General features: G+C 34.0%; 2 protein-coding genes across 3 annotated transcripts in view; one reads left to right on the top strand and one right to left on the bottom strand.

The window, feature by feature from the left end:
* LOC111506173 (bone morphogenetic protein 10) lies at positions 1–18,110 on the top strand. The gene is made up of 5 exons (XM_074175913.1): positions 1–165; positions 1,299–1,456; positions 4,654–4,803; positions 7,770–8,308; positions 16,638–18,110. Exons 2-5 carry the CDS (start codon positions 1,360–1,362, stop codon positions 16,869–16,871), a joined length of 1,020 nt encoding a protein of 339 aa, XP_074032014.1. The 5' UTR covers positions 1–165; positions 1,299–1,359; the 3' UTR covers positions 16,872–18,110.
* Exo70 (exocyst complex component 7) overlaps positions 17,905–24,773 on the bottom strand; it is a 24,885-nt gene continuing 18,016 nt past the window's right edge. For both annotated transcript variants that reach the window (XM_074175911.1, XM_074175912.1), the window contains 3 exons: positions 18,363–18,468; positions 18,176–18,309; positions 17,905–18,113 (listed from right to left, as the gene is read on the bottom strand). In XM_074175911.1, the coding sequence (XP_074032012.1) occupies positions 18,011–18,113; positions 18,176–18,309; positions 18,363–18,468 (343 nt within the window). In that variant the 3' untranslated portion in view covers positions 17,905–18,010. The remainder of the gene's footprint in view (positions 18,114–18,175; positions 18,310–18,362; positions 18,469–24,773) is intronic.

Below are 24,773 nucleotides of genomic sequence, written 5' to 3'. Positions count from 1 at the left end.
TATATGCAAAATATGCGTGAAATTGTCTGATGTGATAATTAATCATCGTACCATGCATTAATAGAGGATTGTGGCTCCAACTTGAAAAAAGAAAATTTGTTCCGAATTGTCCCCGAATATTTGCATCTAAACTACGCAAAATCAAAAGTACTGAACGGGAAAAAGGTAAATAATTTAGTGTCTAAATATTATTCATATTTTATTAGACATAGACACTTAATTGAAAACATTCAAAGTCCTGCATTTTCGCCATTAAGAAGAGAGGAGGTGACCGAAGAATATAAAAAACATCTCAGCTTTGTAATTAAAATGTATCAAAACTAAATATTACGTGAACAAATATAAACCAATTTGTCAAAAATGATCTGTTATAGTAAACATCAAAAAATTTCTAGTACAATTCGCTGTTGGGTATCACACGAGAAAAAATTTTCGCTAAAATACCTCTATTGCCATGATGATTTGTCAAAATAACGTATTTTGATTGGTTCAAAATTACAGGTGTGGAATTTTCATAAAAACAAGTTATTGTTGACAGGAAAAAAGTTGTAGCAACTTTTCGAAGATTCACTTTTTCGAAAAACATGCTGTAACTCAAAAACGATAATAGATATCAATATGCGGTTTTCACCATTAAGTTTATCATGAAATTTGACCCATCAATTTTCATCTGTCTAGTTTGAAAACAGGAGTTTCGAGTGTCCAATTTGGCCCAATCTGAATAGGAAAAAGTGTAAAGAGTTTATTCATGAATGTAATTGCTCGGTTTTTTTTGAAGATCTCCACATTTTTTCGTATGAAGAGGGAGTGGTAGAAAGCCAGAACCTTTCTTTTCCGATATATTTCAATAACCTTCTTTTCAATGAACTGCTGTTGAACGACCTAATATTTATATTTTCAATTGAAATTGTATGTCTCTCAATTCTCCTCCTTCATTGCACTGCACAGAATATATTAGTACACAAACAGCAGGTAAATTCCATCTCTATTAATAATTTCAAATCATTTTCAACGAGCAAACAGGACCATTTTGATAACCTCATCCAAAGATAAACCCAAATGGATCTCAAGTGTTTCTTATGGACGCTCGACGTCTCGACGTGCATCAGTACGTTTCCAAACAGTTTTCAGCAAATGAATGCAATGTATGTGAGCATTATAGTGACCGTTTCGATCCTGATATTTCTCTGGGTTTATCTCCTGATAGTGCTGAAAAGTAATTTGTTTCCTAATACTTCTATCGAACTGAATATAATAGACCCCAAAAATATCGTGGCTAATCATGTATTTGACCACAGTTTGAACAGTTCCGAAAAAGATGTTTCGGAAAAGAAGAGGAAGTTTCATGTTCCAAAATTTATGCTGGAGTTATATGAAAGGAATAAAATTGGCGGAGAAAGTAAAGAAAGGCCAGATGTGGTGAGAAGTTTAATTCCAACACACGGAGGAGAAATAGGTATTCGAATTATTATTTCACATCCCCCAAAAATATTATAAAATTTTTAGATATACGAATAATGAATTTTTGTAAGAAGAGGTTTCAAAAGAAAAGTTTGTTACCTTCAGACTGTAGACTGTTTTCAACTTGATTTACTTCAATTCAAATTGAGAAACTGAAACTGTCAGAAAAAGAACTTTTCGCGAGAAATGATACAAATTCATTGCAAAATCTTCAATTTCGTAAGTGGAGGCATCATGCCCCAATTTCTCTAAATAGGAATGGAAATCGCAGTATTGCAAAGGTTTTTCTGTTTCCTTTTCATTGCTGTTTCCTTTTTTTTAATTTATCCACTAGTTCAGCGGTCTATGTGGAAGCTTGGCTTTGCAGCTGACCTCCTTGGGGAGCCTCGTTTATCTTTGATGTTCGAGGACTGAGTTCTCTGTCGAACCCATAGATGGCGTTTTCGAATAGAGAAAATGTCACCGCCCTTCTTTATTAAACTGATGTCATCTGCAAACGCTAGTGTTCGAATCGTTGACAATTTTTGAAAATTTTTTATCAGGTCATTAGCCACCAAGGGCCAGTATTGAACCCGTTGAAACGCCCTGCTCAATACTTACTAACTGACTGAAAGTATTTTAAACACTGACAACACTGACAGTTCTAGAGCAATTTCTTTTATATCATACCTATCTATTTCCATAACATCAAGAGAATAGATTTCTCACGTACTGAAATATTGTTTTCCATTGTTGAGATCGATATTTTTTGTTTATTTGAAAAAAACCGCATCAGCCGTAGCTATTAGCGGCAAACATATACAATATATCTAAAATATGCAGTTGTTTACATTACAGTTTAAATAAATGTTACATTCTTTAGGAAATTCTATAATATTGTTCGTATTGGTATTTTGGAAAATTTCACTTAGGTCGGAGGGAACAGAACATGCTTAACAGTCACAAACACTTCACACGCGAAACATTTTGGTGGCGGTTCTTTCCTCAGTAGATGTTCATGCATAAGGCGGGTGTGGCCCAGTCGTAATCTGGTAATTATGACTTGATGGAACCGGTTTGTTGCTTTGTTGCTCCAAGGATATAATGTAGATTTGATTTCTTTAAGTTTGGAGGGTTTTTGAGACCAGTGGTGACCCCACATTTCTACAATTTTGCCATGGAAAAAGGATTTGAGATCTGTTGGCAATGATTTCATACTGAGAGTACATGCTGGATTTTCTAGAGCTTCTCTGGCAAGTTTATCGGCTCTTGTGTTTCCAGTAATCCCAGTATGTGAAGGAATCCATAGGAAGGTTACTGTCTTGGTATCTAGTTGTTTCATCTTCTCCTCAATCATAGTTACCAGTAAGTGATGGCTATATATTTTCGATAAGGAAATAAGGGAGTTGAGAGAGTCTGTAATTATCAAAAAATCTTTACCAGGCGTCGTGTTAATGAAGGAAAGAGCTTTATAGATGGCATAAAGTTCTCCAATGAGAATAGTGGCAGATTCATGAAAAGAAAATTTATAGGCAGTCCCGTTCGTTACGAATGCACATTCTACACCACGAGTTGTTTTCGAGGCATCAGTGAAGATTTTCTGGTGAAGTTGGGTTAGGTTAGGTCTAAAGTGAATGGGTCTGTTCAACCCTTGACCGCAACCCGCAAGGGTTTATTGTGGCTCACACCTATTCACACTCTGACAAATAAACCCAGCTTCTTAACGAAGCCGATTAGTTTGTATGGTGAGTGGTCTTTCAGGTCAGATGGTAAGAGTACGGTTCTGCCGAGCTCTAAAACCCTGATTCGGTCCCCAGCGGGGCAGGCATAAAGTAAATGCTCTGCTGTTTCATCATTTTCCAAACAGAGGCGACACACACTGTCTACCGACAGTCCAAGTCTCTGCATATAATGATTCAAATGGCAGTGACCTGTAATAAGGCATGTTAGACATCGTAGTTCATCCCTACTGTAGTCCAACACAAGTCCCAGCTGGATCAGATGGGGATTTGTGGCTGCTTTGCTCATGGATAGTAGCTGAGTATCGATATTTTCTGGCGTTATGAATTTGGAAACCTCGAAATTGAAGTTAGTATCCATTTTCACGTGGACAAACTTTAACTTTTTGCCGAAGTTCTAGAAGATGTGAATGACGACGCTCGCCGTGTACGAGCCAGCACATCAACAACCGAGGAAAATGTCGAGAAAGTGAAGGAAATTGATATGGAGAATCGTCGAATCACTATTAGAAAACGCTGGTTGGCTCATCTCATGCAATTTTATCGGAAATTTCAGGCATGAAGCGTGTGTCAGCGAAGTTCGTTCCAAAATTGCTGAATTTTGTCCAAAAAATGTCGCAGAGTTGTTGAATGACACCTACGGCGATCTAGGGTTGCTTAATGGGTATATGGTTATGACATTGAAACCAAAGTCCAAATGTCAAGGTTTCCCTCACTGTTTTCTTCGATTACCGTGGCGTAATGCATCAGGATTTTTTGCCACATGGTTGTACGGTCAATAAAAAGAATTATCTTGAAGTTATGCGCAGTTTACGAGAAGCAATATGAAGAAAAAGTTCGATATTGTGGATAAAGAATTCATGGCTATTGTATCACGATAATGCACCTAGTCTGTCGTCATTGCTTGTTCCTATTTATAAGACAAAAACAACACCGTAATCGTGCCTCAGCCACCGCATTCACCAGATTTAGCTCCCTGCGACGTTTTCATGTTTCTGAGATCAAACAAAACCATTAAAGGACGGCGTTTTGTGTTGATTGAGGAAATACCAAGGGAATACCAAAATGTTGATATGTTGATTCGAGGATTGGAAAAAAGCTGGCACAAGTGTATTATATCTGATGTGGACAACTTTGAAGGAGACAAAATGGAAATCGAGTAATAAATAAATATTTTTTGAGAAAAATGAAAATTCACTTTAACTGTAGACTCAGACTAATTTATTTCATTTGCTTTTCATACGTTTCTTAATGATATTCATTTTCATAACAGCGTGCAAATGAATGAATTCACATGTTTTTATAAAAAATATTATTAAGTGCATTATTATCGGCATAGCAGTCATTAAAAAAATGTTTTGGTTAAGAAAAATCATTAAGAAACTTCACGAACAATTAAAGAATTATTTTTCAGTAAATTTTTGAATTTTTGAAATCAATTAACAATCTTGGTATATGTCTTTTATTTTCACAGAAACAATCGATAACAACGAAGTATATGATGAGCCTGCCGATTGTCATTTTTTAATTTTTGACATTCCTACAATAACTGAGGATGAACATTTCCTCAGCGCAGAGTTGAAAATTCTTACATTATTAGATGTTGAAACAAGAAATAACATTGGTGAGTAAGATGATATGTTTACATTTTTTGTGTTCTGTTTTATATCTTTAAAATGGAAGAAACCTTATGAAATATATATTGTGTTATACTTTTTTTTTTCAATATGTAGAAATTCATAAAATGAAATATCATAAATAAGTCTTCGATTTTAGCGCAAACTTTCATTATTTTTCAATGTCAAAATTCAGAAATATCATAAGCGATTTTTTTCAACCTGACTGCAACACTGGATTCACGTATTTTTGAAATGGTTTGGTCAGAATCAGGCAATGAAATTTGAAAAATATTGATTTGATCATCCCACCAAATCAATTTCAGAACTATATATATTCTGACTACTCCACTGGATTCAGTAGGTTTCGATTTATCACTGTCGGGAATTTCATTGAATTTTCTTCATTAATATTAAAAGTATAAATAAGTTGAGAATGTTTGAAAAATATGTCGTTTAATATTTTTTACCTATAACTTTTTTAATAGTGAACAGATGTGAATTAAATTTTGGACAGTGAATTAAAACCTGCTGATTTCAGTGACGTGGTAAGGGGGGATGATTTGGACGTAAATCATCTCGAATGTCTACGTAATGAAAATAAAATACGAACGGTTGTAAAATATTTGTATCATAGAGTGCTTCTTCTTTAAATGGGTTACACTGTATCAACTCTTATTAAAGTGTAATTTGAAAAATATTTTTATTATTTACTCATTCATTTACGGTATTTGACCGGTTCATCATGAACATACTAGATGGGCTGAAAAGTACGTAGGCTAACACAGCTGTCGCACTATTTGTGGTGTTACGTTTTTCTCCGTGAATTGACCAATAATTGACTACACTAAATAATCAAACTTAACTTTATTTCACTTTGAATACAACATACACTTCTACTAAAACTTCAACTATTATTAGAATGTTTATCATCTTACTAGATCGCTTCGCGTACCGCACTGTAACTTCCACTTGACTGTCGCGATATGCTCGTGGCTAGCGTTTATATATCGTAATCGAATGCGGTGGAAATTTCGCCGGAATTCCATCGTAATTGGTAGCTTTATTCTTTCTGCATCTAAAGCGGCAGGTAACATCGTACATTCGCACGCTCTCAGCTACGTCACAATTGGTTTATTGCTACCAGTGGCGGCTGCCGTTATTTTCTTTGGCGGGTGATTTACAACAATGGGATAGAACATTTTGAGTGAAGAAGAAAATGGGTAAAAAGAAATTTCGATTGTTAATAAAGCATTGCTTTTTGACGAAAAACAATACTTTTGAAACCAAGACTTGATAAAGATAGTTCGGACTTTGCACCAGAAAAATCAACTGTTAAGAAGTGGTTTGCTACGTCTTAACGAGGTGAAATGAGCAAGAGGTTGTTGCCGACGAAAACAACAAAAAAGTCCAAAAAATTATTTTGGATGACCGCGAAGTCAAGTTGATCGAGATAACTAAGGATCTAAAGATATCAAAGGAAACTGTTGGACATATTGGGCATGGATATTTGGGTATACGAAAGATCTGTTCAAAGTGGGTCCCGCGCAAGATCCTAATCGACCAAAACAACAACGAATTGATGGTTCTGAGCAGTGTTTGAAGCTGTTCCGTCATAAAAAACCCGAATTTATACTTCGATATGTGACAGTGACGAAGGCAACTGACATTGAATAATAAAATCTTTTTTTTTTATGTTAGCCTATGAATTTTTCAGTCCAACTCACCGTACTTGAAGATAATAATAATAAATGGCCTTTATTTTACTTGGCGGAGTTTAGCATACATCACTATTCTTCCACTCAACCAAGCATACATAGGTAAATACATAACATGTTGAAAATATACTCTTAAAAAATTAAGTAAAACGGGAATGTTTTAAAGAACTTTTTTTTGGTTACTTGACTCCAATGTCATTGTTTATTCAGGCAATATTTTTTGTATCTATATTTGAAAGATAATGAAGAAAGCGTTTTTATTATTTCTTCGATATTATTGTTGATACTAACAGCTTGATGAGAGAAGGATCGCTCGAACTGTTCGTATTTATGCCCTGGGATAAAATATTCACTCCGATTTCTGAGATCATGACATAAAGATTCAGGGCATACTAATATCTCCATTTCACAATTCGATATCAGTTTGATTATCCCAAGATCTTTCACTAATTATTTCATAATATGTGTTAACATTTCAATTTGCTACTTTTTTTCAATATGTATAGACATTCTACTGTTTTTCATGTGTTATTACTGCCATGAATGAAAAATCAACGTATAGTTGTTACCCAAAAAACACGGTCACATCAACAAAATATTACAGCAGTGTCACATTCAAGTCACCAGGATCTATCGTCGATATTGCAACGATTTACTTCTGTCTCACTCGTACAAGATTTGCGATATCGCTAAAGTTTTTTGTGGCATATCTGCGACAAGTTTTGTGATATCGTTGGGACAAGTTTATCAACTTTAAAACGGAAAATTGGTTATTCATCTCTTGTTAGAAAAAATATTCCAAATGCCTTTTCCTCAATTCCAAATGTTTGTTTCTCTATAGAAGAAATAGAGACCCATACGCTTGCAAATGCATTAATAAATATATAAACTATGAAAGTAGTTTCAATGTCTCCATTAATCCCAAAGACATCTATTGGCATCTCAATTAACATCCCACACATATCATGCAATGTAACAAAGTGATATTACCATCACCTAGTATTAATATTTTTGTAGCCTAAGGTGGCATTGCGAAAATGTCAATGTCACAGATGTGTTTGCTGGGTAGTAATATGTTATCATATAGAGGGAATGGCCCAAAAACTGAGCCTTGTGGGAGTCAGTTACCAATTTAAACTGGCACGAACGCTGCATCATTTTCAACAATCTAAAAGTATCTGTATGAGCAATTCAATCAATATTTTCTTGATTTCATTCAAACAGAAGTTACTGATTTGTTGATTTTTACGTTACAGGAGTACGAAGAATTTTAAAAATATCTATTTATGACGATACCATCAAGCGATTTCTGGATTTTCAAGAAATACAGCTCCATCACCTCAACAACTCTTGGGTGTCCTTCGATGTTACAGCTCCAGTGAACAACCTTCTGCACACAACATCAAAGAGCAAAATTCTGAAAATTTCTATAACTATTTCTTCTTTCCTATCAAGAGTTGGTGGTAGTTTCAAACTCTCCCTAATGCCACCGAAAGAGGATTTCGAACATGATTATCCAATTTTACTGTTGTCCTATTCATCTGACAAAGAGAAGGCCGATAAAGTTGAAGATAACAAACAAAATGTGAGGCTGGAACACAAAAGAAAGAAACGCAGCTTGGAAGACGATTACGAAGAGGAAACTAACAGAATATGGGACGATGATGCTTCCAACAGAAAAATTCAAATGAGAAAAATGAAGAAACTCAGGAACTCGTGTAAAAGGAAACCACTTTACATAGACTTTGCCGAAATCAAATATGATATGTGGATAGTGCAACCAAGTGGTTATGAGGTGAGTAAGAATTAAGATAATAATAAAAATACATTGTGTCTGCTCAAGTTTGCACCACGTGGAAATTGTTTTCATTAATAATTTTACGAAAAAAGTTATTGTTTATAAAAAGTTGTGCATGGACTGAATCCTAAAATGTAACCATCAACTATTAAATGTTTCAGTCGTATATGCGGTTTCTCACAAAACAGTGCAAATATCTTGTAAATGATTAAGCGGGGAGTGAGGGGTGCAAGGGGAAAACGAAGCGGATCACAGTCACAGTAGAGAGTGTGACCACATGTCCGAATACGAATTCAATGTCGCGCCATACTGTGTTTTATTACCCAACACCAACACAAAACGAAATTGGTTGTTTGCAATGTTTCTTTTTTTTTAAATATGTATCTAATATGTCTGATGGTTTTTAAAATAGTAATATTATCAACACGAAAAAACTATTTTTCAGCCCTGAAAAATAACTTAATTTAATTCGAAACGTCTGCAAGAAAATAATTGTTTTTTTAAGAAAAAATGAATCCTGTTACCCAAACAACTTTTTTTCAGAAAAATTATTGGATAACTAAACTAGTTAACATATTTTTTTATCTGCATTAACAATGCAAACGTAACTGTAATGACGTGAAATATATGATGCACTGATAAACAAATGATTTCTTGATAGCAACAATTGTTTGACAGTGAACGTCAAATATGTTTATTTCTGACCGGGATATTATAAGCTTATATCGTCATAGTTACGCTATCAATAAAGAGGGTCATAACTCCCTTGGGACATTATAGATTTTATAATTACCTCTACCTTTCACAAGTAAAAATAAATAGAAATGAAAACTGAACCATATTTTATTTATTCACGTCATTACAAATAATAAATGTACAATTTTGAAATGTTTCCTGAAAATTACTTCCGCCACTGGAAACAATTTCTTCTTTTGTATGGCTGGAGCTTCTGTTCACTACAGTCGAGGAACCTGCCTCTTCTGATGACAAAGTAGACAACATATGCGCCGTTTTATTTCTCAATTCGATGCTATCCTCCAAATACCCCTCCGCCACCGTGGAACTTTTCCAACCTCCGTATCTTTTTAAGTTAGTCATAGTTGCTCCTGCATTGGCTAGAGCAGTAGCAGAAGTGCGACGAAGGCAATGTCCCGTATAGGAAGATGATATGCCAGAAATACAGTTTCAGTGACATCTTTTGGCATAACATTTTTCCGTGTCAGCCAGTCCAGATATATCTTGTATTCTTTTTGGTATACGACTTCACTTTTCGATGGAATTAATGATTCTCTTGCTTGTTCAGCTTTTTTCAAAATATCCTCCATTATATTTGGGGTAGAAAACACGTTTTCACCGCAAACACAGCTTGATAACAAAGTTCTGTTTATAAACAAGTAACATAGCAACAACCTAGCAACAAGAAAACTCTACTATAATCAACGGTACCTGATTCAAATATACCGGGAAGGTATGAATTGGTACATTTTTCCGTTTCAAAAATGAACAAAATTTTATTGAAATCGGTCAGAAATAAAATTATCTATGTACCACGGGAATTAATGAGCCTTAATAACCTCAGGCAATTGCTGTCCCTCGGGCCAGAGGCCCTCGGGACGCAAACTTTGCCATCGGTAATTAAGGCCCTCCTAATTCCCTTGATACATAAATAACTATAACATGCCGGTGATATTTAGTGTGGAAGAAAAAGCAGAAATTGTGTTGAATCTTTGAAGATGATTAAAAAATTCATCGTGAATCAGCTGAAATATTCCACAACAGACATCCACAGAAAAATATACACCATACATGAGTAGGTAATGCCAATTATAGAAGAATTGAAATCATGTGGAGATGTTGATGATAAATTCACTAACAAACGTCGAAAACCTGTTGAAAGTGAGGAAATGAAGTTTAATGTAATATTATCTGCAGTAGAAAAACCTAAAATATCTCTGGCGAAAAAGGACCTATTTGCTTCCAGATAAAATTAGTAAAGGTACAAAATCAATAGTTTTTAAACAAGAACAATTTCCATCCATATAAACTACTATATATTCATACGTTAAAACCTGGAAACTACGACAGACGACTAGAATTTTGTTTTCTTTTCTTTGGAAAGCTAGAAAATGATTCTTCTTTGGCTGGCATTTTTTTTCTGACGAAGCTACAGTCACGTCTAATGGAACAGTGTCTTCGTAAAATTTTCGAAGGTGGACCGACATCAATCCTCACTTTACGAATAAAACTCACGATCGATATTATTTCAAAACGAACGTTTGGTGCGGCTTTTGGAAGAATAAAATAATCAGCTTTTTTTTCTCGACAGTCCATGACTTGTAAATGATATCTAAATTTTTTACAAAATCAGTTGCATGATTTTCTCCGTGATATTCTATACCAGTTGCCGTTCATCAACAGGTATGGTACAAGCAGGATGGCACAACATATAGTACGATGGAAGTAAGGCAATACTTTGGAAACATCTTTAATGGAAAGTTAATCCATATACAGTGTCATCCCCAAAGTATGCACCGTATGGGAAACTTATTTATTAAGGGTTTTTCGACAAAAAGTTATTCTTGATAAATATGCACCAACAAAATACAGTAAAACAAACGTAATATACGAGGAGCTTTCAAATATTTAATTTTGAGACAAGAGTAAAATAGGTATTTCGGAACAAACTCATTGATTTTCTGGAGATTTTCTTGTCCAAAATAATTATCCAAAATAATCTCCAGAAAATCAATGATTTTATTCCAAAATACCTATTTTATTTTGATGTTTTGTGAATTGATATTAATGAATATTGAGTTCTTGTTATAATCAGCGGCGGCTCGTCAGAGCCTATTCATCGCAATAAATTAAAAGATATTGACAAATAATTACGATTATTTTTTTCTAAAAATGCTTGGGTATCATTACTTTACCATTAATTTTTAATATAAATACATAATATGCCCGAAAAAACACTATCGCTCACTACATAGTACGTACCACACTGTATCCTGCATCAACAAACCTCAAACTCACCGTCCATGAACGAATAACGAATAAACCATCTACTCGAAATAATAAATGGTATACGTTGCAAGGGAGCCAAGCCTCCGACCGTTTTAAAAAACACAAGCTTCGCGAGGCCGATCCAACCAGCGACATACGTCCCGATTTGTACTTTTAGTTGCAGAAATTATAGCGTTAGAAGAGGCTAGCCTCCAGTTGGTCTCCGTTATTGTACGGCTGCGTTTGTTTTTTATTTAATTATTCGGGATGCCGTGACGGACCGGGACTGAAAAATACTTCGGTAAATCGTTTTAGTGTTTCTTGATAATATTTGTCATTTGTGTATAAAACAGGCAGTATTGTATTATAGCAGTGCTTTTTGGTAATATTTTTAATGTGTTTTTAAAGTGTTTTCTTTCAATTTCAAGGTGTTTTCAGGTTTTCACTTTTTGGTAAGTTTTTTTTTCCATTTATTATGGATAAGTTGGACGAAATTATAAAATCTCACGATATACTCCATTGGTTGCTGACAAATAATTTTAAGACTTTATCTTATGATAATAAATTTTACATTATTAAAACTCTGGGAAGGCCTCAACAAAATTTGATTTCAATTAAAGCGTCAGATAATCGACAAAATCGAGGATTTAATATAAGTTGGTAGGTACGATAAATGCGATTGGTTAACCGGCTCCATTAAACGGGAAAAACTTTTTTGTTGGCCTTATGTTTTATTTTTCGTACAAACCGAAAACCAATCGTGGTCTAAAATAGGATACTCCGATTTGAAAAATTCGCCTCGTTCTACAGAAAGACATTTAAAATTTGAGGAGCATATATTTTTGTCCTGTAAATTAAAATTGTTTAGCAAACAAAATATAGAAACAGCTTCAAATACAGCTCAAAAAGGGGCCATAATTTCTTTCAATAATCAGGTTAGAGAAAATCGGTTGAATTTAAAAAAGCTTATCGATATTACGATTCATTTGGGTTCCCCAGAATTAGCTTTTCGCGGACACGATGAAACCGAAGATTCGATTAATCGCGGCAATTACAGGGAACTTTTAATGTTATGGGGCAAATATGATTCCCAATTTGGCACTTTTTTAAACGGTAGCGTTTTTTTGGGCACCTCAAAAACCATCCAAAATGAACTTATAGACAGTGTGGAATATATTATTAAGGAAAATATAAGCAAGGAGATTGAAAGTGTTTCTTTTTTTTGCATGGGAAATTGATGAAACTACCGATATTACCTGTACATCACAACTTTCAATCGTTTTTAGATATGTCAAAGATAAGCATAATTAAGTACTTGTGCTTATAAAATATTTGTAACAATTTTTAACAAAACTGTTATATTAGAAGAGAAAAGTATTATTATTTATTGACTGAGAAGAGTTCATTTATATTAAATAACTCAAAGACAACCCTTTTTCCTAGTTTTTGTTTTTTTTTAATGATCAGTTTTATACGTATAATTTTAGGCAATACACAATTTTTGTTTGCATTTATGCAAATATTACGTATTTTGCTTTAAATAGGTGCGGTACCCCAAAAAATGTTCGCGCCTCGGCAGGCTTTTCTGTGTGTATATAGTCTTTATGACTTTAGCCTCCCCTGTTCTCCAATGCACGAGCCGTCACTGGTTATAATACTGTATAATTTTGAGTAATTTTCGGTGTTAACAAAAAATAAAAATAACTTTGCACCAAAAACTTCAAATTAGTTTACTCTTCAAAAAAATTGACCGTGGATAACACCATAGTTGTGTAATTTGTAATATAACAGGCTTTTGAAATAAACCGTCGTATACAGGATGCTATCTATTTATCGTTTTAGCAAAAATTTTTTTCGTAGTCCCCATTTAAAAAAATGGGTAAAAAAATAAAACTTCACTTAGAAGGCGATGACTTCAAATCTAGATGTATTTTTCAATGCTGAACAACTTTTCTAAATAACATTTTCCAAAATTTTTCTAAATCAAATATTTGAAAGCTCCTCGTATATTACGTGTGTTTTAATGTATTTTGTTGGTTCATATTTAGTTTTAGGGGATCACAAACTTTTATTAACAATAAAATAAGTTTCCCATACGGTGCATACTTTGGGGATGACACTGTATATTCCGATATGGATGTTTTCTTCCGGGATTACTTAAAAAAAAGAGTGTATAAACACAGGGTGTAACTGCGAATATAATTAGAAATGTATTGAGGAAATTTTATTCTAGAGGGTTTTCCAACAAGGACTTCCGAACTTTGACAATCGATTTCACGTCGCTCACAAGAGATGGGTCTTTCGCAGACCGCTTAGCATTCAAGTAGCACCTAATAGTGTTCCCTTAACATTCATTATTTTATTATTATTTTCATTGCGTTGCTAGCATCACATTCTGCTAGCAACGCAACTTTGAGTATTGAGTTGCGGTGTAAGTTACAGAGCACCTAATTTTTGACTTCGGTACCTAAAAAGCACCTAAAAATACCTAATTTTGGTATTTTCTAAATGCGATTTCCGTACTTTGCGTTGCTGGCGTAACAGAGCTCAACATAATCCATGCCATCGCGATCGGTCAAATTCAGGCTGTTTTATGCGCCAGTCATGAAAAACTAGACGTTTCGGATGCGCTTCACCCAAAGAAGCCGTGGCGGACATTTGAAATGTTATATTTCTCACATGACATCAATAAGTCTTTTCAACGAATAAAAAAATTCGATGATATCGCACACAAAATTAATGATGAACTATTACACGCTTGTTACGCGATTAACATTATTAGCTCTGTATTTATGTAGTTGATAATTATTGTAAAATAAATTATTTTGTTGTATATTCTTCATTTAAATGCATCTTCAAAATAATGGGGCATAGAGGTTAAAATGTTTTTATCGAATAAAGGAATGACAAATAAAAGTTTCCGGTATTTTCGAAAATAAATTTACTTTACTATTGGGCAAAATTAATATTTTCTGACAAACCTTGTATACGACTGAAAACATGTTATATCTCATTAAAATCAACAGTTCAAAAATAACTTTTCAAAACGGTCAAAAGTGCGAACTCGTTTCCTCCTTTTCATAAAAGAGGATGTATGCATCTCCACTCACAAGCGATTTTGGTGAAATTGGTGACACATGTGAATGATTGTATTCGTGCCATGTGCCAGTATAAACATGTTTGCAGAATGCTGTATAATGTCCGCTGTAGGTAGACCCACTGCGATTCGAAAGTGCATATAGATTATAGCGACAAGGAGTCACATTGTCTGCTGTATAATTATTCATATCTAATCCATCTAGAGGAAATTCGATGGCAACATTTAACTTGCCTCTAAATCTTTTAAAATAAATGGCTAAAATAAGGGGAAACTTATGAATCGATAGAGACTTTGTGCATTTTCTTCTTTCCTTGCAACTTGAACATGTCGATTTTTCATGTCTATCCAAAGTTTCCTCTCTTGTGAAGAAATCCAAGCATTGTGATAAACTCAATTGGCCAGTTCTTGGTTGTATGGGGAGTGACAAATTCCAGAAAGGTTCGAAGGTTACAGATGAGTGTCCACAATGTGTGCACTTCATCGTAGATTTTAATTGACCAACCAAATTTATCTACAATCTTAGAGTTATATGTACGGTTTAGGTTTCTCAATAATTTTATTTACGTCATCATGTAAAGCTTCTAAAAGATAACGAAGGAAGTCCTGGGCGTCTTGATGCGCATGACCCATGAATCGGGGAGCAAAACTTTGAATCTGACTTTTTAAGGAGACTGTGTTCACTGCTCTATCAGATGAATCTTTTGACCACAATTCCTTGATAACTTCTGCGAAAGCTTTGATTAAAGCACCCTCCGTACTAGAAATATTAGTTTTGATATCTTTCATGTACTCATTCTTTTTCAAATATTCCAGTAACCATCTCGTATTTGATAAACATTGGATTACACTGTTCATGAAACAGGTGTTGCCAATATTTTTCAACCCATTAAGCCCAAGGGTTTTGACTGAGGCATGTATCACTGATCTAATTGTGTTGGTGATACGTTCGCTACCGTTGTTTTCTTTCCAGTAATCACGGATGCGATGATTCTTTCCATCATTGGATCAAAGGAATGAGGAATTTGAAGTTAAACTGCTTGAAAGTGAATCAGATATGTTCATGGTGGTTTTTTCGAATTTGTGAGACAAAAATAATTCCAGAACTTGTTTGTTTTCCTCTGCATCTTCTGAGACAATTGGGTAATGATCAAATCTGCTTACTCAATTTTGCGATGTTCACAGGAAATTATGATTTGATTTAGGTTTAAGACCATGCAGAATTTTTATACGGATTTTTTTAGTTAAATCAATAATAAAAAAGTTTTCTATATAGTGCAAACTTAAGCCTAAAGCAGACATCTATATAATCTTGAAGTCTTGTTTCACCTAATCAACAATTTGAATTCCTTTATGATCGATATAGGGATAAGAGAAAAAGCTGAACGAGAAAGAGAAATGTTACCGACAAATATAATGGTGCCTTTCATCAGTTCGGACTTCCATTGTCTAATATGTCTAATATTAGTTTTACAGATTCTTTCAAGGATTTCAGATCAATTTATATCATATTAGACAATGGAAGTCCGAACTGATGAAATGCACCACGAAACATTGTCAACCACCTTGAAACAAATATAATGGTATTAAAAATAAGATGTAAAGAATCTGAAAAACATTTCACATGGAGGGACGTTGTCATTTACAAACAAAATAAAACCGAAATCTCTAAAATGTCATTGAAAAATCAATCTAGCACTGGGGTCGTTTTTGTATTTGACAGGAAGTTTCAAAGTAGAAGAATACAGCTAAAAAAGAAGTTTAAAGTATTTTTTTCAAATTTAAACAGAATAGAACTTTGCACCATACGCCACAGAAAAGGTATTCAATTTCTTAAAAAAACTAATTATGGCCTAATAAAACTTTCAGAAGCATGAAATCCTAACTTGGTAGGTAGAATTGAAACCTCTGACGTGAAATTAATCTAGGTAAAACACCGCTCCCACAAAAGTATATCGTTCACATTGAAAGTACTATCAAAAACTCGTTTCAAAGAACACGCAGGACATATCTAGTGTCGCACAATACAATACAACACGCCTCAATGAACATTATAAAAAATTGTGAGATAGATCGGTACTTTTGCATGAAACAGCAAAGTGTGGCATAAGAACCATGAACAGAGAGAAATATCCTATTCCAAATAACCCATTATTTTTGTGGTATTATATGAAGTGAAAAATGGCCTGTACTTACATCAAAACCAATATTCCCAATATTCCACAGGCCTACCAATGCCAAGGAAGATGTTTCTATCCTGTAGCAGATCATCTCAACCCAACGAAGCATGCCATCCTACAGACACTTCTTCACAGTGTGGCACCTTCGAAAGTTTCCAGATCTTGCTGTGTACCGACGGTATTGGATTCAATTTCGGTTTTGTATGTAGACACTAATGGAGTTCTCACTTATCGATATTCGTATAAAGATATGGTAGTAGCCGAGTGTGGATGCAGGTGAAACAGTGGAATGTGTCATATGAAATCAGTATAAGTATATTGGTGCAATTGGTTAATAAAAAACAGATGCATGGGAAAAGTTACGATTGAATTCGTTTGATGTTCATATCTGTCTGGACAAAGGCAGTAAGATTTTACTCAAAATGATTTTTTTTAGCTAATCTATGGTAAATAAAAACATAAATAAGAACATTTTTTATGTGAAATTTCTTTCGGAATATAATATTACGTGGAAATAATGTCAATTATCATTGATTTTACAAGTAGGTCTTTATTTGAAAAATATATCATAGCATGTTTCGCTAGCACAGTAGCTTAGTCAAGTGATTTAATTAATCATTGTTGTAGATTTATTCTCGAGAATGTAGTGAACTCATGGATACATATTTTTGCTGTCAATCAAAAATATGTTAATCAACAAATAAAATTGTTAGAAAATTAATTTATATGATTTCTATGGCAAATACTCGTAGAACCATTTTATCGCATTATAGGTACCCACCTATTACATGTTTTCTTATAGATTATTGTGATTGCTTCACTTTTGTGTACATTTTTCACTACCAGTTTTTTTTAGTTTATGACTAGGTGAAGAAGTGAAGATTTTGATGTGCCCTAATTGCATGTGTGTCCCGTTCGTGTCCCGCATACTGTATACAGGCCGTTTCTTTTATCATGTGGTAACATTGCTATATTCTAAACCGTAACAGATACGAATACTATTAAATGGGAAAAATGTCATCGGGAACAATACAATGGTCGAAGATAATTTATGGGGACTCTCGACCTTCTCGAGTTATACGGGGAAAACAAAAAATACTGTTTTTCGTGTTTTTCGAATGAAATTGTTATTTCGGAGAATATCAAAAAATGGATTTTTCTGTAGTGCTTGTATTTTGTCCTTAAAAAAACATGGTATTAGCAGGGGAAGTAGTTGTTTTCCGGCAAGCATTTACCAGAACCTAAGGTGTAGGTAGTTGGGAGAGATTATTATTTCGAAATATTTATTTTCCTATACATAAATAATAAAAAAGTTAACATTGTGTTTTCATATATTTTTTATAAATAAAACTGAAATATATCTTTCATGAGTATATACAACATCCTTAATGTTGAAAACAATATATAAAATGTTTACCACTAAGCAGCAACATCAAAAAATCTGTCAATAATTGCCGACACTTCATCTGGTTTATGTTTGATGTACTTTTCTGGGTTCTTTGTGAAGTGCATACCTGCATACCTACAAATCACAATAAGTCCAAGTTCAGCAATCTGAAAAACTTTCCAAATCGGAATGCTCACCTATTGAAAAAGGCATTGTATTTTGGAATGATAAGCTCTTTGTTGTCACGTTTGATACTTTCCCGAAGTTGAATATCAGGAATGGAATATCCTCTCTGCACCTTGGAAATTTCGTCTACTTCCTTATTGAATCCCTGAAAAATAATTAAGCTACAGTACATTGATGATACTTGTTTCACAAACCTACTCCAAATTTCTCTTTCAGAATTGCTCTCTCCTTGTCTTTCAGTTTGTCACCGTGGAAGTTTGCTGATGGATCATCGCAGCTGATGTAGTTCAAAAGTTTGTTCCAGCTTAAAAAAATAATTGTTAAACAAAATTATATATAACAGAAATTTAAAATCAATATTGAAAGTTAATTATTTTTTGGTTAGTTGGCAATACTGTCACATACAGTTTAAAAATTGACAGTAGGTATATATATTATTACTCTTTATTAGCAAATAATGCTCTTCATAGTACAGTCAGTCACTTATAAAATACAAAACAAAAAAATATAAAAATAGAGACGAGTCACATTTTAAAAACAAGAAACTAGAAAACAAGACGAATTATTGATGACTATTACTTGAAATATATTCACTACATTTTCTTTTGAATGATTTTAATGAATCACAGCTTTTTATATGACTTGGCAAATTATTAAATGAAATCAGACCAGAACTATACAACGAGTAACAACCTATATGTTCTCTGTTGATATAAAAATTTCCTATTCTATTTCTTATGGAGTGTGTATGAATACTACTTGTGTAAGTTAACTGATCACTCAGATAATTTGGCAACATATTGTGTTTAATTTTAAATATAAATATTAGCATATTCAGTGTTATCCTTTGTTTAGCAGATGTAAGAGATAGTGTTTCCAATATGTATTTCATAGATGTGCATTCATTACAACTTAATATTGTCCTCATGGATCTGTTTTGGAGCTTCTGTAATCTGTTGAGATTTTTATTGCTCACAAAATAGAGTAATGTACTGCAATAGTCAAAGTGGGGTGCTATTATTGATTTATAAATTGTTAATTTTGCATATTCACTTATTTTATTTTTCAATCTATATAAAAGATTAATTTTCGTGACTCTTTTCTTCTGAATATAACTACAGTGCGCATTAACATTTAACTTGAGGCCGTTGTCACATAACCACTCGTTTATATTTGATAGTTTCTCATTCAAACATTCTGAGATTTCATTAGTTGTCCCAGAACAGTACAACATAGTGTCGTCGGCAAACAGTTTTATCTTACACCTTTTAACATATATCACAATATCATTTATGTTCAGCAAGAATAACAGTGGACCCAATACTGACCCTTGAGGGATTCCTGAAATTACATTCAAAGTACTGGATGTCACTTGATTAAATTTAACTAGCTGCGTCCGATATGTGAGGTAATTTGTGAACCATTTTAATACTTTATACCATACTTATTTAATTTCATTAAAAGTAACTCAATATTGACCGTCTCGAATGCCCTTTTGAAATCCAGAAAGACAACATCTATAATTCGTTTTTCAGATAGCTCAACTTTCCACGAAGCGATTAGAAATTGCAGTGCAGTTTCACATGAATGGAATTCCCTAAATCCAGATTGTTCTTTAATCAAAAAATTATATATCCCTATAAATTTTATCAATTGCTTTTTCACTGCGATTTCTTTATTTAGTTGACAGTGAATGTTTGAAGAAAGCAAGTATGAAAAAAAAAAATTGGAAATCACTTGTTTTCGATGGGTGATAAAACCAATAGAAAATGTAATGAATCCCGTGAAGGACGCACAGAATCGTTTTCGATTGTAATGAATAACGATGCCAAGAACGAAATGATTGCCAGATTAATGATGAACTATTAGATTCAAATCAAAGTATGCTTCATTACCCAATATCTGAACATCTTATTCTTAAGTTAAACGTGTATATGGGACATTAAATCAACAAATATAAGCTATAAAATAATGCTTAGAGACAAGAGCAGCATATATGGACAGAACAATATTAAACCCAGCTGAGCAGATACAAATATAAGTACATGAATATATGAATATCGAGTAAATGTAAATATATAATGCTATGTAATAAACATTCGACGGCCATTTCGTGTTGATTTCAATAACTTGTTTACACATAGCTACATGCCAATTACTCGATAGAGCCTTGGTAAAATTCGTCCACACTATAATAGGGCCTCCCAACAAGGAATTCTTTTACTTTCTTTCTGAATTTCTTTTCATTATATATTCGCCTTAAATTAATGGGAAGGTGGTTAAATAACTTCTTGCTATTAACAATAATAGAATTTTGTAAGGGCTAGAGTAGGTGTTGGAAAGTAAATGAAGTAAGACTGACATGTACTATAAGTTGAGGTGGTATTAAATTGATTTTTATATTTTTGTGGATAAGACACACTGTTTCCAAAATAAAAAGACATCACAATTTTTTGCTTCACAAATTGTTTCAAAAGTTTTGTTCGTTTGTCTACTTTAAACTGAAATGTCTCAGTGAAAACTAATTCAATTTAATCAGAATAAGCACCATTTGAATCAGTGCACTTTTTCCAAAATAACACAAGCCATTGTAACACAAGTCAGCATAAAAATTGGCTGCTTCGATACGATCGACGAAGGCCGTTTTGCCTAGTCTGATTGGCGAAAGTTTCACCGGTGAGGAAGTTATCGAAGTGCTTAAAAAGATTGTAGTCGGTTGGCGAGAGGTCTGGAAAGTATGGTGGGTGAGGCAGAACTCAATTCGTTTAATTTTCGGACAGTGATTTGTGAAACATGCGGACGGGCGTTGTCGTGGAGCAGGATCGGACCTCTTCCTTGAGGAATATTTCAGTGACACGCTATCATAGTTGTACTATTTTCTTAGTAATAATTCATTTTTAAATATTCGTAAAGCGATATTGTGGTTTAGGTATATGATTCATAATTTCACACATTGTTATCCAGATTGATATACATATATATATATATATATATATATATATATATATATATATATATATATATATATATATATATATACATATATATACATATATATATATATATATATATATATATATATATATATAAATAGATAAGTACTCTTTGATCATTCCCATATTGATTTCAATTTAAGAGCCACCGGTATACAGCTGTTTCGTCAGTACCGGGCAGGCGGTCCTCGATTGAAGACAAAATGAGAAAAAACCAAGAAAGTACTTGATAAAAATAGCTGCGTAAACGCAAGCGAAACATAAGTGGAACCACCTATTGGTGTGACACCCAAGTCAACTTGCCAAGTTTTTATGTCAGTGTTGGTGGTTTGACCAATCAACCGACAACTGCGGTAGCAGAAATTTGGGAAGCTAACCTGAAATGCCATCGGAAAACGAATCCACATGTTTCTAGAAATGATATGAAATCTAGAAAAGTTAATGCAGTCAAGCTGCTGGAAAATAATTCCATGAAAATCAAAAAATAAATAGATAAGTACTCTTTGACTGCATTAACCTTTCTATATTTCATATCATTTCTAGAAACATGTGGATTCGTTTTCCGATGGCATTTCAGGTTAGCTTCCCAAATTTCTGCTACCGCAGTTGTCGGTTGATTGGTCAAACCACCAACACTGACATAAAAACTTGGCAAGTTGACTTGGGTGTCACACCAATAGGTGGTTCCACTTATGTTTCGCTTGCGTTTACGCAGCTATTTTTATCAAGTACTTTCTTGGTTTTTTCTCATTTTGTCTTCAATCGAGGACCGCCTGCCCGGTACTGACGATGCCCAATAGGCTGAAACAGCTGTATACCGGTGGCTCTTAAATTGAAATCAATATGGGAATGATCAAAGAGTACTTATCTATTTATTTTTTGATTTTCATGGAATTATTTTCCAGCAGCTTGACTGCATTAACCTTTCTAGATTTCATATCATTTCTAGAAACATGTGGATTCGTTTTCCGATGGCATTTCAGGTTAGCTTCCCAAATTTCTGCTACCGCAGTTGTCGGTTGATTGGTCAAACCACCAACACTGACATAAAAACTTGGCAAGTTGACTTGGGTGTCACACCAATAGGTGGTTCCACTTATGTTTCGCTTGCGTTTACGCAGCTATTTTTATCAAGTACTTTCTTGGTTTTTTCTCATTTTGTCTTCAATCGAAGACCGCCTGCCCGGTACTGACGATGCCCAATAGGCTGAAACAGCTGTATACCGGTGGCTCTTAAATTGAAATCAATATGGGAATGATCAAAGAGTACTTATCTATTTATTTTTTGATTTTCATGGAATTATTTTCCAGCAGCTTGACTGCATTAACCTTTCTAGATTTCATATCATTTCTAGAAACATGTGGATTCGTTTTCCGATGGCATTTCAGGTTAGCTTCCCAAATTTCTGCTACCGCAGTTGTCGGTTGATTGGTCAAACCACCAACACTGACATAAAAACTTGGCAAGTTGACTTGGGTGTCACACCAATAGGTGGTTCCACTTATGTTTCGCTTGCGTTTACGCAGCTATTTTTATCAAGTACTTTCTTGGTTTTTTCTCATTTTGTCTTCAATCGAGGACCGCCTGCCCGGTACTGACGATGCCCAATAGGCTGAAACAGCTGTATACCGGTGGCTCTTAAATTGAAATCAATATGGGAATGATCAAAGAGTACTTATCTATTTATTTTTTGATTTTCATGGAATTATTTTCCAGCAGCTTGACTGCATTAACCTTTCTAGATTTCATATCATTTCTAGAAACATGTGGATTCGTTTTCCGATGGCATTTCAGGTTAGCTTCCCAAATTTCTGCTACCGCAGTTGTCGGTTGATTGGTCAAACCACCAACACTGACATAAAAACTTGGCAAGTTGACTTGGGTGTCACACCAATAGGTGGTTCCACTTATGTTTCGCTTGCGTTTACGCAGCTATTTTTATCAAGTACTTTCTTGGTTTTTTCTCATTTTGTCTTCAATCGAGGACCGCCTGCCCGGTACTGACGATGCCCAATAGGCTGAAACAGCTGTATACCAGTGGCTCTTAAATTGAAATCAATATGGGAATGATCAAAGAGTTCTTATCTATTTATTTTTTGATTTTCATGGAATTATTTTCCAGCAGCTTGACTGCATTAACCTTTCTAGATTTTATATATATATATATATATATATATATATATATATATATATATATATATATATATATATATATATATATATATATATATTTTCTCTCTTTTAAAAATTGACTCAGGCTTAGAACTTTATTGTGTTTCTAATGTATGTACTATGCATGTGTGTCTGTTGGTGTGTGTGTACACACACCTTGTACTGATTTTAATATTTTATATGTATTATTTTGTACTATTTTTAAGCTTTGTAACCATGATTTATCATGTATACAATAAAGCATATTCTCTCTCTCTCTCTCTCTCTCTTCCGTTGATCATTGCCGACTGAAGGTTCGTTTTGGTTGCACAAAAGCAAAGAACAGACCTTGAGACGTGACAATTTCTGTCGATCGTTCAAATCATGGGGCACCCACGCTCGATTTTTTGACTTTTCCAATAGGTTTTGAAACATCAAAAACCGCATGGGAGCTGACGCCCAGTTCTTCCGCCATCTCACACACAATTTTTGATGGGTCAGTCTCCAAAAGGATCCTCAAATTCTCATCCTGGATTACTATAGGTCGACTACTTCAGGACTCATCTTCGAAGCTAAAGTCTCCGGAAAGAAATTTCCTACAATCATTAACACTATTATTGCCAAATGCCTTGTTAATTTTTCGGGCTGTTTCGGCAGCGCATTGATTTAATTTGAATTCGTAGAGAAAAACTGGTTGAAAATCGCTTAACGACATTGTATAGTAATAAGCTGAAATAGGCAAAAAATTAAAGTTTGAAAGAAAAAATTACAGCATCAATATTTTATAGAGTACAAAATTTTCTAGCATCAGTATATTCCCAAACACAGCAGAATAAATATTTATTGTAATATGGAACTACAAAATTACATGACATTCAAGCAGACAAAACTTTTGAAATAACCTGATAGATTCATTTGTGAAAATTTCAATATATATCACTGCTCGATAATAATTAATTCAAGCTAATATATTTGCAAGGGATAACTTGAATAATACATTGAATATTGAATTGAAGAACTCTAAAAAAAACTGGATAAGGTTGCCAAAAACTAAGGAGTATTGGTCGATGACAGTTTGTGATTTGAAAATCACGTCATATTCATCTATCAAACTTATGAATATACAGAATACATATTCCTCAATCAAAATCAAAGGTTGACTATGACTAGTCGTCTTGGTAGCCTCCTTTATCTTTGATATCCGAGGATCAAGTTCTCTGTCATTCCCAAAGATGGCGTCTTTGTAAGGGAAGATGTCGTCGACCTCACCTACTCAGGATTGTCGTTTAAGAACAGTTGAGTCCAGCAAGGCATTCGAACCCTGTAGAGACATAAGCCTATAGCAGGGTCCCAACAAATATTCAAAAAACATTGTAAATTACTAACCCTAATAATGAATGAAAGTTATCAAGCAAGCAAAGCAAAGTAAGGCATTTGTAGTTCAGCCTAGCAACACTGATGAGA

Source organism: Leptinotarsa decemlineata, unplaced genomic scaffold, assembly GCF_025532065.1.
Source record: "Leptinotarsa decemlineata unplaced genomic scaffold, Ldec_3_MD MMD2_tig00001393_RagTag_RagTag, whole genome shotgun sequence".
Classification (NCBI taxonomy): Eukaryota; Metazoa; Arthropoda; class Insecta; order Coleoptera; family Chrysomelidae; genus Leptinotarsa; species Leptinotarsa decemlineata.
The sequence above is the reverse complement of the archived record's forward strand: the minus strand, read 5'-3'. Positions and strand labels throughout refer to the sequence as shown.

Coding starts and splice junctions, on each gene's coding strand:
- LOC111506173 (XM_074175913.1), top strand. CDS start 1,360: ATGCTGGAGTTATATGAAAGGAATAAAATTGGCGGAGAAAGTAAAGAA. Junction 1,457..4,653: donor AACACACGGAGGAGAAATAG/GTATTCGAATTA, acceptor TTATTTTCACAG/AAACAATCGATAACAACGAA. Junction 4,804..7,769: donor TGAAACAAGAAATAACATTG/GTGAGTAAGATG, acceptor TTTACGTTACAG/GAGTACGAAGAATTTTAAAA.